Here is a 19656-nt window from a genome sequence, read left to right on the forward strand (position 1 = left end):
AAGCGCTGGCCAGCCGGCCGACAGCAGCACGGCTGGCAAAGGTGCCAGCTCCACACAGCCCCAGCCCTGTAATTGGGGCCCACAGGTCGCTCTGGCCACAGCTGAACCAACCAGGGTATAATTAACTTTCCACCCGGCTTGTTACACAGCAGCATTTCACCTTTGCCAGAAAAGGAGGGCCTACCTTTCACAGGGGCTAGGGAAACACTCTTTGGTCCCAGTCCTCAAGAAGGGACAGCAGAGAGGGGAGCCGCAAAATTAACCCACCGGGAACACCCTTTTTGCTGTTGCGATTTGAGCAAAGTCCCCCCTCTTGTTTTTTTGGAAGTTGAGCATTCAAAAAAGCCATCTGGAGTTTAGTTTGAAATTGCTCACAGTCCCCAATCTGTATTCTCAAGCACAGGCAAGCTGTTCCGACCTCAGAGCTTGCCTTTACTGACAAGATCTGCAACCTTGAGCAAGATCCTCCCACTCTCTGAGCCTCAGTCACCCAATTGCAAAATGAGGACGAATGGTGGAAAATATTGCCTAGCTTTGGGAGGCCCAGGCAGGAGGATTGCCTGAGGCCAGGAGGTCATGATCAACCTAGGCAACATAGCAAGGCCTCATCCATACAAAAAAAAAAATTAAACATAAGCCAGGCGTGGTGGGGCACACCTGTAGTCCTAGCTCAGGAGGCTGAGGTGGGAGGATCGCTTCAGCACAGAAAGTTGAGGCTGCAGTGAGCTACAAATGGCACCACTGCACTCCAGCCTGGACAACAGAACAAGACCCTGTCTCTTAAAAAACTAATTAGTTAAAAAAATAAAGACAGCGTCACCTTGGACACCAAAGGTGATTGTTATGAAGACTAGGCAAGATGATTCATTCATTCAACAAACATGTTAAATTCTATTCAGCGCTGGGCTAGAACACAACAGGGAACAGAACAGGTATGGCTGTTGTCCTCATGCAGCTTAATAGTAGGGAGGGAGATGGGTAAGAAATATGTCAAAGATAATTAGAGAAAGGGCTGCACACACTCTGGACTGTGTGGGCGTTGGGGCTGCAGAGGGCCAGCAGGGAGGGCTGCAGGGCATGTGTTCCAGGCAGAGTCCCATAGCGCCTCGCCGGTAGTAGGCACTGAAAATACAAAGAATGTCAGGACTACAGCCCTTGCTGCAGTGTAGAGGAGGCAACACCTGCTCACACATTTGCCCCCAGCACCAGAATGCCAGCCCCTGGAGGGCAGCACGCACCCCATCTGCTTCAGAGCCACCTCTGTAGGGCCCACCAGGAGCCTGGCCCAAGTCAGAGATCAGGGAACGGAGCTGAAGCAAAGACACCAACGCTAAGCTCCAAACTGGTCCTGAAGGCGAGCGATTTCTATTCCAAGGCAAGTGCCTGGAGCCTGCAATCTTACCACCTACAATGAAAAGCCGTATCAGGCCAGCAGCCCCTTTAGCAAAGAGGCCGAGGGCCCCGAAAGCTGTCAAGTGCTCCAGCCCCGGGGACCTGAGGCACAGGACTGGCACAGCACAGACCCCTGCTGACAGCCCACTGCGGGCACTCTGAGGAATGGCACTAGGAAAGTCAGGTCTCAAGCATGACAGCGCAGACAGAGCACCCACACGCCCTCCAGCAGCCAGCCTCTTAATTCAGGCCAAAGCAGGGGTCAACCTAAATTGCAGTGTCTTTAAAAGGAGTATTTGCACCAGGAAGCGATAAATCCAGACTACAGGCTCACAGGTGACTGGCTTCAGTGAGCACATAAAAAACCACCATCAGCCCATGGGCAAACCAAGCCTCCCGCACCTGCTTCTACGGTACCCCAGGCAGTTCCTAGAGAAATTTTCTAAAGCAGTCCAAGTCCTCCTGGCTCCTAGAAGATGATGATAAATATCCCCTGGTAGAGCTTAGAGGACTCAAATTTGCTTGGCCAACAATTTTGTTTTTCTGTCCTCTCCATGCCGTTTGAATGTTTCTTACTGGGTTTGCTCACAAATTATGACGTTATTTGTTCCAACGTGATTTAAATCAGTGAGACCTGAATTGACAGGGAAGGCCCATCCTTGGCAATTTATATAGCCACAAATCCTTTGCCATTTCCTGACTTGGTGCCTACAAACAATGTCTCCATTAGAAACAGAGAAGCCCATCACACTTACCCAGTGAGTCCCTATGTACACTGTGGCAAAAAGCCTCATCTACGGACATCTTCATCAAAATTTAATATTTTCATAGGGTATGGACGCAGTACCTGCAACCCCAGCTTCCTGCCCTTGAGCACTGCTATTTAAAAGACAGAGTTCCCCTCCCCGCACCGAAAAAAAAAAAAAAAAAAAAAAAAGAAAGAAAGAAAACTGGCAAAGACCAGGTCACCACATGGGAACCTGTTCATAACATGTTATGTGACAAACACAGGACGTGAAAACGTATGTGCTCACAACCCCAAGCATTCGAACGTGTGGCATCCTGTGGCCAGGGGCTGGAGAGGAACAAAGAAAAATCAAACAGACATCAGGGCGAGAGAATGAATGGAGAGGACTGGATTTTTGCTCTTTTCAGTTTGTGTCATAAAAATGCAATGTTTGATGCCTTATGGGTTTAAGGTTGGTTTCTCCTCAGACACAAATGAGAGCGAGAGGGAGAGAGAGGAACAGAACTTGATGGAGTTGTCCCAGATCTTAAAGTCCACGCTTCAACAGCTCATGGGCCCGGCATGCCACTCCTGCTGAGGAACAACAGAGAGGTGCCTTCTCCAGCTCCAAACTGGAAATGAAGGCTCCTTAGTGCAGGGGCCGGGCTCCAGGTTGGGGACGTGGAGGTCTTCCATCATGGCCATTCTGGCATGAAGCTCCCCTCCCACCCCTGAGGGGTGAGCATCCCCCCACCTCAGAAAACCCCCAAACCTCACCACAGCTGCTCTCCCAGATTCTGGGGGAGCAAAACGCTGCCCCTAATCTCTCTCTCAACACCACCCCAACTGCCACAGAAAGCCACAGACAGAGTCAAGCCCTCCCTGCAGAAGCAGTTTTCAGGAAGAACCACATTCACAGTTACCACCCACAAACGCACCCCCGACACCCCAACACAGCGCTCTCCCCAGAAGGCCAATGGCTCACAAGGGCTAACCCCGCCAGGATACACCCATCTGGGGAGGCGCGTGCTGCCTCCACGTTCCAGCAGCGACAGTCCCTGTGATGGGGAGGGTTGTTCACATCCCAGGTCACGATTCCTGAGGAGCAGACCCTCTGCTCCAGGCCAAGCGGGCAGACCCTCTGGTTCCCACAGAAACATCTGCAGGGCACCGTGGCCTGCCCAGCCTGCGCCCAGCGTGGCCCTCCCGGACACAGTCCCTGCTGGGCTTCTGTAGAGTGACCAGTGGTGAGCATCCAGCAGACCCATCAGCCTGGCCAGGGGGAGCCTGTGACTGCACGTTTATATCAGTTCCAAACCTTTAAATCAGAGGCCAATTTTCAAACAACATCTTATGCTAAAGCCCCGGGTATAAAACAGACTTTTAAGGTGAATCGCTCTGACTGGACTGGACATCAGCGCCCCCTCAGTCTGACAGGCCCCAATACTCACCTCCTATTCCCCAAACATACCATACCGTAGCCCCTGAAATACCTCTGGGAACACAGTTCGAAAACCATTTCACAATGGAAGGGTGTGGAGGCATTCCAGGTAGGGAACTGTTTTGAATAACACATACACAATTCTCGGTGGTTTATCCCATCACTGGGTAATCCTAAGAACCCAAGACCTGGGGGAAAATAACTCCTCACACGGCTAGGAAACTATCCCAGGCTGGGTCACGCCTTTACTGGGTAGTAATGAATTTCTCAGGGATGCACTTAGGCAAGGTTGTTTCCCTCACTCTTTCAAGGAATTTCTGACTCTCTTCCAATGCTCCAGGGTCTGGGGGTATTCCTAGCTCCTGCGTCCCCACGGAGGTCATTAGCAGGGTCCTGTTAGGAAGCGGGCAGGAGTGTCGGTGGATACCACCAGCATCAATAAGGACAGCTGGGGACGCTGCAAACAGGGCTGTGATGGATTTCAGCCAGAGTCAGAGGCTGATGAGAGAAGGGTTTGCCACTGGGAGGAGGATCCTTCCTGGGCACCAAAGCACAATTAGCTACCAGTTCTTATTTCTGGCTCAGACCCCCACATACAGCCCAGTTTCACAGGTTCCTTTCTCCACCTAGAAATGCCACCACTCTTTTTCTTTTTTCTTTTTTTTTGAGATGGAGTCTTGCTCTGTCACCCAGGCCAGAGTGCAGTGGCGTGATCTCTGCTCACCGCAACCTCTGCCTCCCAGGTTCAAGCAATTCTTTTGCCTCAGCCTCCCAAGTAGCTGGGACTACAAGCACGTGCCACCACACCTGGATAATTTTTGTATTTTTAGTAGACACAGGGTTTCACCATATTGGTCAGGCTGGTCTCGAACTCCTGACCTTGTGATCTGCCTGCCTCAGCCTCCCAAAATGCTGGGATTACAGGCATAAGCCGTTGTGCCCAGCCCAAAATGCCACCATTCTTAAAAGTGAGACTGAAAGACAGGAGAATCTCCTTGATTTGAAGGGCTGGAGGAAGGGGCAGCCTCTAAAAGCTGCAGGGACTCAAGAAAGTACAGCTTAGCAGAGGGCCTGGGGCCCCACTCTAACAACTACACAGAATGGCCTGTTCTCTTGAATTTAGAAAATAAAGAGAGTAACTTTTCATTAGATCAATTAGTTGATTGTAAAGTAAGTGGCAATATTTCATTCTCTTACAGTGAAGTTTCCATGTTAATTCTTGGCTAAATCAGGAAATACACCAATATCTATAATATTATTCCTCAAGTAGGATGAGGGTCAATAGTCCAGGATCCAGAGGAGGTCCTAGCTTGGCCACCAAACAGCTATGTGACCTTGGTCAAGCAATCACCTTTTCTTCCCTTTGCCCTAGTATTTCCCTTGGGGAAGTGAGTAGACTTAAAAAGCTAACCTCATAGGTCCCTTCCAATTCTGATTTAGAATGGAAAATTAACCATCATCTCTGCCTCTGGTTGAAATATCACAAATTCCAAATAACTGGGGTTTGGACTACTGGGCCCCAAAATGTCCAAAACTGTAAGATTCCTCTTAGGTCTATTATTCTTCTTATTATTATTATTACTACTACTACTACTACTATTTTTTAAATATCTGTTCCTCCAGAGGTTGAGAATGGGGACTTGGTCTAGCCAGTGCTGTGCAGGCACAGGTGACACTAGAGGGCAAATCATAGCAGTTCCCCAAACACTTAGTTTCAAAATTCCAAGATGACATGAGGAGTAGAAAAAGCAAGAGCTTTGGGTGCCAATCTAATCCCTACCAGTAAATGTTCCCCTCAACAGGTGATGGGTTCCCTTTAGAATGCAGTCCTGAGATTTCAGGCCTTCTTCCACAAACCAGTATCCAAGAGTTTCATCAAGAACCCTGATGGAAGAAGGTATCTCAGGAAGACTGTGTAAGGAGCATAGATGCTATGGACTCCCTCTGCAGATCTCAGAGCCCAGAAATGTGTCATCCCTGTAGCATGGCTGCCACATTCCAGCGAATGCATATGCCTCCTGGCTCCCCACCCCAGTCACCCCAAACACACATATACACACACAGCTCCTGAAGTCTTCAGTAGCTCCTAGAAAACTGGTCTTGCACACCCTCTCCAAGGCACCAAGTAAATGGAGAACAGAGCTCCAGTCAAATCTAGCAGAAGCAGCTCCCAGCTATCCTCCTCCTACTACTCAGAGAAGCATAAGGTCAAGCACAGAGTTGGAACCAGGTCCCTTTTTCCTTGGCCTTTGAAATTCTCCTTGTCCCGTCACAAGCTCTGCCTCAGAGCTTACTCCTTTACGCAGCTTTCCACACTTAAACTGCTTAACTTTGCACTAACAACCTCTTAATTACTGCGTTTCCAAAAGGCCTTCCAGAAATTCAGGGTGCAGATCCACCCACTCATGGCCTGAGTACCAGAGCACAGCTTGCAGGGAGAGGGGGCCGGGACAGAGCACCACCATCTAATTCCTGCCTGCTGGAAAGCTGTTGCTTTTATTTTTAATTGTATTTAAAAGGCGGATACAGGGTACCCAAGACACCACAATAAAATGACATTAACTGTAAAATTACATTATTAATTCTTTAATCTCACTTGAGGCTTCAAGCTGTTGCTATGTCCAATTACCCGTGTAACCACCTGTCAGAGTCTCGGGGCTGTTTTGCATTACCTCCAGGACAGCGGTGGGCCCGGTGGTCCGTCAGGTCTGCCAGAGACTCGAAGTCCTGCTGACAGTGATCGCAGGTGTAAATTGATTCATCCTCCATGTCTTCATCATCCTCATTTCTCTCCTCTTGACTTGTCACGCTGTTCCTGTCTTCCAGCGCACGGCTGGTTTTCCGATCGCACTCCGGCTCTCCTTCTAGGCCTCCTGCCAACAGGAAGAATACAGTCCATGTCAGCTGATGGGGTCTTGGGAAAGGGTTTTAAAAGAATCGCCCGGCATTTATTAAGATACATTTAATTACTCTACCTCCCGGGGTCCATTATCCTTGACACCTCTCAGTATATTAATAGATGGGGTCTTTTGTAGCATGTGGTGCCGTAATTCTCAACTAGATTCTTTAATTCTTGGTGCAAATCTTCTAGGGGGACTTCCTGTCATCTCCCCTCTGTGCACGGATGCTAGGGGTCGTGACCCATCAGAGAGGTGAAAAACCTTAGTATTTCGTCTCCTAAAAACCAGATTCGGTTACACACCTTTTTAGAGCCTCCATCAGCTGTTCCTAACACACCTAAACTTTTCGTTTTCCCCACAGCCTTGCAATTTAGAGCTGGGAGATCTCTTAGCCAAGTTCACCTTCCACACAACAGGCCTCCCAGGGCAGTGACGCTGGCTCAGTTCTTTGCAAAGATGTCCAGCGCTGAAATAAAGGAAGTACACATGTTTGAAGACCCATGGACGGTCAAATCTCAAGCTTAAAATGCATCCAGGCTGGGCATGGAAGCTCACACCTATAATCCTAGTGCTCTGAGAGACCAAGGTGGGAAGATTCCTTAAGGCCTGGAGTTTGAGACCAGCCTGGGCAATATAGCAAGACTCTATCTCTACAAAAAAAAAAAAACTTAATTAGCCTGGCATGGTGGTGTGTGCCTATAGTTCCAGCTACTCAAGAGGATTGCTAGAGACCAGGAATTCCAGGTTACAGGGAACTATGATCATGCCACTGTACTCCAGCCTGCGCCTGCACCCTATCTCAAAAAAATATAAAATAAAATAAACAGTCTGTCTAACCCCTCACCTGTGACCTGGTACAGGCCTAGACAGTGAGAATCACTCTTGGAATAATCAGACTGATTTCTTTAAAATAAAACAGCTACTATGCTTAGCACTGTGCAGAGAGTGGCTAATCTATTGGGAAAAGTGAATTAGTGATCATAATGATGCCTTGCAATTGTGTTGTGTTCGGTGCTTCTTCGAAGCCACCATTATATATGCATAGCTCCATTTCACAGCCTTGCATATCCTAAACTCAAAGAAGGCTCAAAGGATCATGTGATCCAACGCCCTGCAGAGAGGGACAGCGTTATTTCCGTCTCTCAGGTAAGGTACCTGGCATCCAGCCAGAAGCAGCAACGGCCCAAGCACCCTACAGAGGCTCAGTTCAACTTCATGACTCCTGGTCTAGTTCACTTCCCTGCACAACTGTGGGAAATGCAGCACAGCCCCAATCTTACAGATTAATAAGACACACCAGGAACTTGTAAATCAAAGTGCGAAAGCGCGTGGTAAATATAACACACAGAATATATCAGTAATCCTAACAAATGTCAATGGATAAAATTTGTCTGTTAAAATGCAGAGACCTTCGGATTGGAAAATAAAAGTGTGTGTTGTCTCTTCCCACAGCCTGTCCTGGAAAACAGATCTACCCATCTGGAAAGTAGCTGCACTGATTTAAATCAAAGAAAGAGATCCTATTATGCATAAAGGTGTTTTTGAAAGCATATATGCATATGCAAAAGTGCGTACATGTGCACTTGTATGTACATGTGTGTACATGCAACATCACAGTTACAGGAAAAGGCTCAGCACACAACTTATAAACCCCTGAGTGCTGGGCGCCAAAGCAAGAAACAGAGACACAAAGCAAAGAATACACTCAATTCAAGATGGAAACCACAGTCCTATGAATATTTCAATCTGGAAAGAGATAATGTTATAAGGGCTCTATTTCTCCCGCCTGCACAGAACATGCCCTTCCAAGCACCCGACATCAACAACCTGGGAACACAAATCAGCTCATCAGAGAGCCAGCTGCTTCCTTCCAAGGCGGGGAACGTTGCGCGACACGCAGCCTGAACTGCACGGAGGCAGTAAAAATCAATGTTTCCATTTGTGGCCCATCAAAACATCTCTCTTCTTACCAATTAAGGGATGTACAGTTTTTAGGTTCTTTTATTATCAGAACGCGCCAACTCCTGGCAATACAGAAATCCCATTAAAAGCCAGGCAGCATATTTATCTCAGGGAATCTGATCTGCTGCTGCGGTGAGGGCAAGAAATAGAAAGCAAAGAAATGAGAAATATCATTTGGAGCCTTCGATATTATAAGTCATCACACAACCATGGTTACACAGTCAAGTGCCCGTCTCTGAAATTCCTCGTTTACAGTCTTTCCTTAATAAAAAAAATGTTCTGTAGAAGGGGAAAATAAAAGACCCATAATTCTGGCTTTATCTACTACACCGACTCTCCAGATAATAAGTTACAATCAGCACCACACTTGCGCTACTTTACTTAACACACAATTTAATAGACATATTTAAATTATCCCCTCGTTATTTTTTTTGCCGTATTTACTTGGCAGCACTTTCTATAATAGCTCTTCTAATCCACAACTGGAACCACAAACATTACAATGCATTTGATCTCTTTAAATCTGGTACATCCTGTTGACTCGGGAGTAGATAAATCAGAATGTCAACTCTCAGGTTTTTATAAGGCAAAAACCCATAAAGTCATCCAAGAGTATAAATCTGTTTTAAGCAACTGTCACCTCCCCTACGGCCGGCTACTAATGGGAAGGGAGGGTGGCTGTGCAGAAAGGGATGGAGACAGAGGTGAGCTCAGGCCACACAAAAGCGCGGACCTTATCCTCTGGGCTCCCAAGGGGTCAAGAGGTCAGCCAGCCTGGCCCTCCGGAAGGTGACACACGAGAGGGAAGACTCAGAGGCCTGGAGAAGTTTTGGGGAGTGGGACTTCCCTGAAGACCCAAGGGCCCCTCTGCTGATTCAGCAGAATCAGGCGCTGGAGAACAGGAAGCTCTCCACCCCAGGCAGGGTTTGCCTCTCGGCACTTTCATGCCGAGGAGTTTCTGAACTTCACCGTAAGACAAAATAATAAATGGTGTTATTTTTCCATTTGCAGATGAGAAAACTGAGCCTCTGCAAGGCCACCCAAAGCCATGCCAGGATTGAATCTACACATTCACATGTTCATTAAGCAGCACACCTTTCCTGAAGTCCCAGGGCCTGTCGGAGCCCTAAGCTCTCCAAGGCCCAGGAGGTGGGAGTTCTGAGAACAGGGAGCTCCAAGGACATCAGTCCTACCTGGAGACTCTCTGGGGTTCCTCTTTTCCAGGCCCACCTGATCGGTTGCTCAGTAAGTCCTGGGAATGGAATGGTTGGACCTTCCCTACTCCTTCAACCCAGCCCTGCCTGTGCTGCTCTGTCCAGCGCCAGAGGCCCCCCAACTGGTCCCTGTCCTGAGGCTGGACATCACCTGTGCAAACTCAGAGAAGGCAGGGCCCAGAGGCCCAGCACCTGGACCTGCCTTGTGAGTCCCATCACAAAAAAGCGCTGGCTCATTTCCAAGATCTGGGCTAGAACTGTAGCCCACTGGTTCCTCCAATCACCCCAGAGCCCAGTGAAGCAACTTCAGCAGGCCGAGGAGAAGACCAATGGCTCAATGCTTTTCTGCAGAGGCCTCTGGGGCTGGGGAGGGATTCCCGAAAACAGCCGGCTGGCTCCTTTCCCTCTGGCTCCTCCCCTGTCCTCCTGGGGGCTGTCTGCAGCAGCATGAAGACAGCCCACTCAGGGAAGGCCCAAGCCAAATGGATTTCAAATCCGGGACCTCTCCCTCAGGGCCACATGCATGGGACAGAAACCAAACTGGTGCTGTGAACACTGACCTGTCCATCCAGCTGACAAGATTCCCTACCTCCCAGAGCTCATGCTTTCCACAATGGACAACTATTTTCTGACATGCACACCTGCATCCTTTTGCCCAGGCATCTCCCAAGAACAGTCAGCATTGATTAAGCACTTAATGCTTAATCAAGTGCAAGCACCTTACGAGCTGATGCCATCATATCCCCATTTCACAGGTGAGGAAAGCAGAGCTCTGGGAAGTGACAGAGCCTAAGTGAGGCCACAGAGAAGTGGTGGGGCCGAGTTTCAAGCCCACTGCATGTGACTCTCTTAATCACTCTACAACATGGTTTCCTCACAGCAAGTCACAATGAACACCTGAGCCAGGCACTGGGGGTTTGTAAAACCCCTCAAAGTCCCATATAGGGTCCTGGTCACAGTCCCTAAGGTTCAGCAATGGCTCTGCTGACCTCTCTCACTTATCGCCCATTTCCACAGCCTTGAAGGTCATATTTCAACCCCATAAACTGCCAAGTCTCTTGGTCCAGGGCTTCCCACTCCCGATCTCTGGCAGGAAGATTTCCATTAAGTCTTCACACAGCTCCCAAAAATCTCCACCAGCCTGGGCACCTATGGAACTCGGGGCCCCACTACTCTTTCCCCAGGGCTCTCTTCCCTTTGCAGTCAGAGCTCTCAGCATCATGTGCACTTATGCGTTTGTGGGCTAATTTGTCTACTCTCTCTTCCTGTGGCAGGCTGCATTTTCCACAGACTTCCACAGCAATATCTCCCACCCCACCTGCCCTTCTGCAGGGAGACCTTGACTCCCCCATCATAAGAAGGGACCAAATTCTCCTCCACAATCCCCCTCAGGGCTGGCCAGCCTCAGCAGCTCATTGACCAACAGGATGCAACGGAAGTGCTGTTCTAGACTTCTGAGGCTAGGTCAGAAGGAGGCTTGCAGCTTCCCCCTGCGTCTCCTGGGACACTCCCCCTTGGAGCCCAGCAGCCATACTATACAAAGCCCGAACCACATAGAGAGAGAACACATGGGGGCTCCAGTCAACAGCTCCCAGCTTCCTGCACCGACTTCAGCCAGGACAGCACCCCATCTTGGACATCCCACTACAAGGAGCCTTTGGATGACAGCAGCTCCAAACCCCATGTGACAAAAACCATACGAGAAACACCCAGTGAGACTGCCAGCTGAACCCAGTTAGCTCACAGTACTGTGAGAAGCAGTAATAACTTACTGCTTCAGGCCATTATGTTTTGGGATGGTTTGTTACATAGCAATGGATAGCTGACCTTCTCCCCCGGCACCAGACTATAAGCTCCATGAGGGCAGGAGCTTTGTCTAATTTAGCTCAGTGCCACCTCCCCCAACCTTGGCATACAGATGGACATATAGTAGGGGCTCAATAAATGTTGAATGAATGGATGAGTGAATGAATTGATTGGTTTCTAATGTAGCTCAGTGCCACCTCCCCCAACCTTGGCATACAGATGGACATACAGTAGGGGCTCAATAAATGTTGAATGAATGGATGAGTGAATGAATTGATTGGTTTCAAAAAAGCAGGCCTCTGAATCCCCACACAGGTGGAGCCAGAAGGAGAGGAAGGGGTCATAGTGCAGTTTATTGTCTGATGATAAGTATTAGATTGAACCATATAAAGGTGCCATCTTTTTAGGTCAAAAAAGTTGAATATTGGCAATCTGTAATGGCTCAGCTTCACATATGATGAGGTTGCCCTGTCCTGCCTGCTTCTTCCTACAGCCAGGAGGAAGAGGGTACACCCACACCAGGAAACCCCACTACACCACACCCAGCCAAACCCAGCTTCCCTGAACCCAAGATATGGACTTGGGGGATTTTCTTGAGCAAAGAGAGGAAATAACAAAACCTTTCACCTCAATCACGTTTCATTGGAAAGCAGTGAATTTTCAGGCCGGTTACAATGGCTTACACCTATAATCTTAGCACTTTAGGAGGCTGAGACAGGAGAATCTATTGAGTTTGAGACCAGCCCAGGCAACACAGTGAGACCCCATCTTGACAAAAATTTTAAAAATTAGCCAGGCATGGTGGTGCACGCCTGTGGTCCTAGCTACTTGAGAGGATGAAGCAGAAGGATTGATTCAGCCCAGAAGTTGGAGGCTGCAGTGAGCCGTGTTCACATCACTGCACTCCAGCCTGGATAACAGAGCAAAAGTCTCAAAAAATAAAGTAAAAGTAGTGAATTTTCCCACCCCACTGAGCTACTGCCCTTAAGAAAGGGCTTGCATTCAAGATGATGACGTAGAGAGGAGACAGCAGACCCTGCAGAAATGCTGCGCAGCAAGACAGCTGGCCCTGTGCCCTCTGGAGGGAAGGAGTAGCAGAGGCCTCGCCAGGGACAGAGGGAGGTGGTACAGCCTCCCCTACACGGCGAGGGGATTCTGAGCACTGTGTGAGCATCTCCTGATACCATTTTACATTCACACTGCTCCATTTCGATGGGCACAGAAACTATGTGGTAGGTACAACAGATATCCCCACTCTGCAAGTAGGTGCAATGGATTCGCCCACTTTGTCAATGAGGAAAAAAACAAGGCTCAGGAGCCCATGCAGAGCATGTGCCAGGAAGGGCAGAGCAGGATTTGTACCCAGGTCTTCTGACTCTAGATCCTCTTTTTTTTTTTTTTTTTTTTTCCCCCCGAGAGAGAGTTTCGCTCTGTCACCCAGGCTGGAGTGCAATGGCACAATCTCGGCTCACTGCACGTTCCGCCTCCCAGGTTCAAGCGATGCTCCTGCCTCAGCCTCCAGAGTAGCTGGGATTACAGGCATGCGCCACCACGCCTGGCTAATTTTTATATTTTTAGTAGAGATGGGGTTTTGCCATGTTGGCCAGGCTGGTCTCAAACTTCTGACCTCAAGTGATCCACCCACCTTGGCCTCCCAAAGTGCTGGGATTACAGGTGTGAGCCACGGCATCCAGCTGATCCTGACTCTTAACCATTATATGGAAAGACAGAAAGGGAATGCCTGCAAAATCACAGGGCAGAGGACAGCCGGCTGGGTCCACTGCCAGGAAAAGGGGAACAGGGAGAGGCCCCAGGCGACCAGACTGCCCACAGGCTGCCAGGTCTGAGAACAGGACATTTCCTACCTTCTCAGCAGGGCTTCGCGAGCTCATGAACCAGGGCCGCCAGGGCCCCACCCTCACAAGGGCCAGCTAGGAGAGGATCAGTCAATGAGTGTCCCTTCCCTCTAGGCCCCTGGCCAGCATGCGAATCAGAAAGAAACTCACCTAGAAGGATGCCTCTTCCTCGCCCCGGTGTTCCGGGAGTCAGCTAGCCAGCAGGGAGCCCTGGGCACACTGAGAACCTCCCGGCGACCATCAGAGGTCCCACCTCTGGGGCCGTGTGGCTGAGTATCCAAAAGATGGAGGCAGGGGGCCAGGAGCTGCCTCCATGCACCCGAGACAGAGAGAACCAGGGCAGAGCTTAAGAGGCGTAAGACAGACCTGGGTCAACAATCACACACACTCGCCCATTCTTTCCTTCATTCATTCCACAAATATTTATGAAGTGCCTACTGTGTGCCAGGCGTAACACATGCACACTTGCTACAACATACAGGGTGCTCCCCAACCCTATTTATCCTGGCGGCCTCAAAGCCCACACAAAGGCTGGCAGAGAAAGATACTTAATAAATATGGGGTGGGCGAATGAGTGATTAGATGAATAAATGAATGCCCAAGAGAATATGCTAATTAGTAAGGGCCAGCATCCAGGGCTGGGGCTGGTCGGAGACCCAGGTTCCAGTCTTAGTTCCAGTATCCCTCAGCCCCCAACCATGAGTGACCTTGGCCAAGGCAAGTCCCCTACCTGAGCCTCTGATTCCTCATAGGCCCAAAAGGAGCCTGAATTTCATGAATGCCATCCTCTCCAACCTCACAGGGGGGAGGCGGGGCTCACCTGAATGCATGGCCACTATGAGACAGGCACTCAGCTCAGCTCCACATCAGGCGTTATAGGAGCTTTGTGGGATTTCGAGGGGATAGGGGATGCCAGGGCAGGGATGGATGGAAGGAGGAAGGGAGCAGGGGAGAGGGAAGAGCAGTGGAGTGGAGAGAGTGAGAGAGCCAGGAACACTACCAGGTGAGAGTGAGAGGGCAGCAGGGCCAGCAGGGCCAGCAAGCCCTGGGAAGGCCTCCCCACCTCTCACTCCTTCTCCCAATCAGATTTGGATGGGAGACCATACCATCCACCCCTGTAGAAAGCAGAACCACCAGGCGCCACATACTAGGCACATCCAGGGGTTACCAGAGAACCCAACTGTACAGGAGCCATCGGGACACCGGAGTAGAGGAGTGCAGTGGGGCTGATGGAACCAAGTTGTTGAAATAAAGACAGTCATTAAGTAATGACACACACAAGCAGCAGATGGCTGGATGCATGTTCCAGGGACTGTCAGGGATGACAGAGAAAAAACAGAAAAGAATCACAGGCTCTGAAGCCAGCCTGTCTGGGTTCAAATCCACACTCCACCATTTAGCAGCTGGGGGACCATGAACAAGTCACTTGCCCTCTCTGGGACTCATTTAATTAAGTCACATAATTTTAATAAGGTGATACATACAAAGCCGGATGCTTGGCTCACAGTACAGCTTGAGACAATGGTAGCTGGTGAGCACTGTCTTGTTGCTGCGTTACGATTCAAATCAACATGTGCAGCATCGTGGTGCAGACAAGAGCTGGAGGCATCAAACCCGGAGGGGTCTGGCAGGAGGCCTCACATGCTCCTGAGGATGCAGGAGGACGAGGAATGTCAGGGCACAGGCCCTCTTGCAAGGCACGAAAATGTCCATGCATACCAAAAGAAAAAAAATCCACTCCACCAAGAGAGGAAAGTCCTGGGCCCAAGTGTGAATCCTCCTCTTCCCAGACTGTGCAACCCTGAGTAAGGTGCGAGCCACCTCCTCCGTGAAGGAGTGTGATCAGCTTACAATCCACAAACCTGCCCAATCCACAAGCCTGTTCCTGTTCCAGCTTACAATCCACAAGCCTGTTCCTGCGCCTGCCCACTGTTCCTGTGGCCGCCCTCTGTAGGTGGCTGAGGGAAAAACAGTTCAGGAAGATACCTACCATTTCCAAAGTCTTTACCCTGGAGCAATACGTTTGTTGTTGTTGTTGTTGTTGTTGTTTTTTGGAGACAGGATCTTCGTCTGTCACCCTGGGTGGAGTGCCGCTATGCGATCTCGGCTCACTGCAGCCTCGAACTCCTGGGCTCAAGCAATCCTCCCACCTCAGCCTCCCGAGCAGCCAGGACCCAGGTATACCATCAGACCCAGGTAATTTTTTTTTCCCCGAGATGGAGTCTTGCTGTGTCACCCAGGCTGGAGTGCAGTGGCGCAATCTCGGCTCACTGCAACCTCTGTCTCCCGGGTTCAAGTGATTCTCTCGCCTCAGCCTCCCGAGTAGCTGGGATTACAGGCGCCTGTCAATGCGGCCGGCTAATTTTTAAAATTTTTGTAGAGACGGGGTTTTGCTATGTTGCCTAGGCTGGTCTCAAACTCCCAGCCTCAAGTAATCCTACCTCAGCCTCCCAAAGTGCTGGGATTACAGAAGCTGGCCACTGTACCCCATGACATTTCTTTTTCATAAAAAAATATATCCTCTACCCTAATAGCCTGCATGTTTCCTAAAAACATGTTCCCAAAGGCAAGATGCCTTTTCTGAACTTGGGCGCCAGGTCAAAGCCCTGGCTTAGCCTCTACTCAGTGCTCGTTTAGGCCCTGCTTGCAGAGGAGAACCCTCTCCTCCATGAACACTCTCTCAAGCAGGCCCCCGCAGGGGCGTGGCCAGGGCTGGGCAAGGAGCCCACCAACCCCAATCCCGCACTCAGTGTGCGCATCCACTGCTGGCCCCAAATTCTGCAAGGCAGCCGTTATTTATCTTCAGGTTTAAAATATTTGCAGTGCAGGCAGCGGGGTAACATTTAACACTCAGCCTAAGGGGTCCCCTTGGCAGCAGAGCTCTAGGCAAATATTTTAACACATAATTTGCTGTCCAAGTTCGGCTTCTTAAATAAGGAAGCAACTTCCCGATGGCTGTCTGGGGAGCCCCGGTGTCCCTTTCAGTGCCCATGGCTCTGTAGGTGGAATTTCAAGCCAAGGTCCATCAGAGACACTGAACCTGACCTCGGCTGCATCACACAAACCTCACTGGGCTGCTCCGTCCTGGCCCTGAGGGACTGGATACAGGACAACCCTCTACAGAGGCCCATGGAAATGACTAGAAACTTACAAAGAAAGTATCTTCAGTTGTCAGGAAATCTAGAACCTAAAGGATGAGCAGTGTGATGGCAATCGCCTCCTTCAGGCCAGACCTGCCAATTCATTTGTATCCTTCGCCCAGGGACCCCCCAGCCCCCATCAGAGAGACGTTACCACAAGACCTATTTTACAGAGGGCAAAACTGAGACTCCGATGGCTGAGACAGCCCCCTCAGTCACTCGGATAACGAATGGAGAGAAGCTCTCAACCCCAGTTCCCCCACCACCACCACACAAATTACAGAAATGAGTGTACAAGCGAATGGGGTGTGGAGGGAGCATACAGAAGCCCACCCAGGGAAGGGGCTCAACTCCTCTAGATGGTCAGCAGTGCAAACACACCTGCTTTTTTTTAAAAAAAAGAAAATCCATGGCCCATGCTTGTAATCCCAGCACTTTGGAGGGCCAAGGCGGGCGGATCATTTGAGGTCATGAGTTAGAGACCAGCATGGCCAACATGGTGAAACCCTGTCTCCACTAAAAATACAAAAAAAAAAAAAAAATTAGCCAGGCATGGTGGCACATGCCTACAATCCCAGCTACTCAGGGGGCTAAGGCAGGAGAATCACTTGAACCAGGGAGGCAGAGATTGCAGTGAGCCAAGATTGTGCCACTGCACTCCAGCCTGGGCAACAGAGTAAGACTCTGTCTCAAAAAAAAAAAAAAAAAAAAAAGAAGGAGAAGGAGGAGAAGGAGGAGGAGAAGGAGGAGAAGGAGTCAAGGAGAAGAAGGAGAAGGAGGAGGAGAAGGAAGAGGAAATCCACCGTTCTCCATAAAATTTCTGGATGATTTCTAAATGTTGACTTCAAGTTTTAAGGAACACAGTATGGGCTAAACAATACGCCTTGGAGGGCTGGTCCAGCCTGGGGGCTTCCCAGTGAGGGTCTCTGCCATGGGGTGCGTCCAGCAAGAGCCCCTCAGAGCTCCCAGAGCACAGGGTCATCTGTTCATTCCTCACCAGAAAGAGCAGTCAGCTCAGCAGTGATGAAAGTGTCTCTTTAGAGATTTAGGAACTGAGTTCAAGTCCATTTTTGTGCAAGACCTTGGTTGCTTGTACTTCTGAGCCTCAGTTTCCTCACCTAGAAAATGAGGATGGTCCTCACGCTGCGGATGCTCCCTATGGGGCCACCTTCCAGGTGACCTCACTCCAGGTCTCTGCCCTCCAGGCCCTGGTCAGCAGTGAGCTCCCTAAACACTGGAACCATATCAGACACAAATCCTCCACATCTTCAATCAGTCAACAAACATTTACTGAGCACCTACTATGTGCCAGCCTCTGTTCTAGATGCAAACACATGAAAGAACCATGCACAGCTCCATGACCAGGAGAGGCTGACATTTGGTTACAAGCACCTTGATTTTTATGGGTGTTCCATAAATACAGGAATGAATTACTCTACCCTCCTTGCAGGGCAACACAATCTAGGAAAGCAAAGAGAGATGGCAGCTTCCCCGACCTCACAGACACTTGCACTCAGCTTTCAACTACAGTGGGTCAGGAATGAGTGGAAAGAAAAGAAGGCAGATGAGAGGGAGGCAAGAGGGGAAGAGGGAAGCAGGGGGGAGAAAAATAAACCACAAACACCCCCTGCAAGAAAAAGCAAATCTATTTTTCCAGCAAGTAGTTAACAGTGTCACTCCTCCAAGCCTTACAATCTTAATAAAGCTGATCTCGCCGCGTGCAGTAATGAAGAACGGTCAGACAAAGCCACCCTGGAACCATGAAAATTGTGCACTGTTACCTCCTCGTGACCTCCTCAGGCAGTGACCATTCTGCCCTCGTCTTGCTGTCATGTTTTGTCTCTGGGAAAGGGGAGATGGGGGAGCAGTGCCGGCAGTGGGCAGGGGAGGGACGATGGTCAGGCAGCATGGGGAGCTCGATAAATCCAGCTAATCTGTGGCCAGTGTCAGTGCCTGACACTCCTAATTGCTCTCAGTCCTGGAGCAGAACTCAAGGCTAGGATCCTGGAGCGCAAATCACCCTCCTTGTGGCTGCAGAAGAAGGATCCCGGTTAGGGGAAGAAAAGCGGGGAGAGGAGGGATCTGTACCCCTAAAAACGGAACCAGTGGCCAGGCTAATGGAGTCTGGTTCAGAGCCAAGGATAAACAGAGGCGGTGTGAATGGAGAGCCCAGAGCCCAGGGGTCACGCATGATTCCAGTGCATTCCGTGCAAGGTGTGCCCTCTCTGGGCCTCAGCTGCCCCATCCGTAAATTAAGGCATGGACCAAAGAGAAGCAATTTTAAAAACCATGCACCTTAGCAGCTCAACACTGTGCCAGGGGCAGGCCTGAGGGCAGAACTCTAAGACAACACCTCCACACCCAGGGAGCCCCGCTGCCGCCTTCCTTCCACGCCACGGTCCCGCAGCAGCGCTCTGCAGAAAGAGTCTCACTGTCAAAGTAGAAAGTGTGCAAAAGTTCACCCAGCCAACTCCTCCTCACCGTCCAGGTCTCAGCTCAGTGAATCTGCACCCCCACAGGGTTACGCCTCCCCTGTGAGCTCTGGGAGCTCGCTGGGCACCTCTCCTTCCCCACTTATCATAGCAGTCCTCATGATTTTATTTGCTGGATGTGCAAAGGTCTCCTGGGCATGCAAGCTCCAGGCAGGCAAGTCCACATCAGTTTTGTTCACTCTGCTTCCCCCTTCCCCACCCCTCAGCACCCAGCATAGAGCCTGGTACACAGCAGGTGATTAATAAGGATGTGTTGAAGAAGCCGTCTGGAAGTGCCCTTCCCGCTCAGACATTTAAAGATCCAGCCACAGGTCTGTATTTCCAGGGTGGGATGGGACAACAGCAATGAAGCTAGAAGCAGGCCCCTGGCCCTGCCTGCTGCCCCGGGACACGGGCGGGGGCTCAAGGGACTCCCCAGACCCGCTCTAGGGCCTCTATTGTAACCCAAAAGCCAGTAGCTCCCTTCCCACCAATGATCCTCCTACCAACGAGCCTCCAGGTGGGCCTGGAGGGCCAGGGGAGCCCCCTCTCCCTACAGCCACAGTGCAGAGGCTCCGCAAAAATCCTTTAAAAATTAACCAGTTGCCAGGCATGGAGACAGCCTGGCGCAGAGCCACATTCCAGGGAATATGGAAGTGACACCCGGAGAAAAGGGAGCTGGCCTCGTGGAGTGGCTTTCCCGTGCCGTCCCACCCCAGGAGAAGCACACTCAGATTCTAAGGAGCC

General features: G+C 50.2%; 1 protein-coding gene across 1 annotated transcript in view; it reads right to left on the reverse strand.

The window, feature by feature from the left end:
- The window catches only part of ZNF423 (zinc finger protein 423), a 350099-nt gene that overhangs the window by 232254 nt on the left and 98189 nt on the right, over nucleotides 1–19656 (reverse strand). The window contains exon 4 of the mRNA XM_011989143.1: nucleotides 6233–6433. Within this exon, the coding sequence (XP_011844533.1) occupies nucleotides 6233–6433 (201 nt within the window). The remainder of the gene's footprint in view (nucleotides 1–6232; nucleotides 6434–19656) is intronic.

Source organism: Mandrillus leucophaeus, unplaced genomic scaffold (assembly GCF_000951045.1).
Source record: "Mandrillus leucophaeus isolate KB7577 unplaced genomic scaffold, Mleu.le_1.0 Scaffold348, whole genome shotgun sequence".
Lineage (NCBI taxonomy): Eukaryota > Metazoa > Chordata > Mammalia > Primates > Cercopithecidae > Mandrillus > Mandrillus leucophaeus.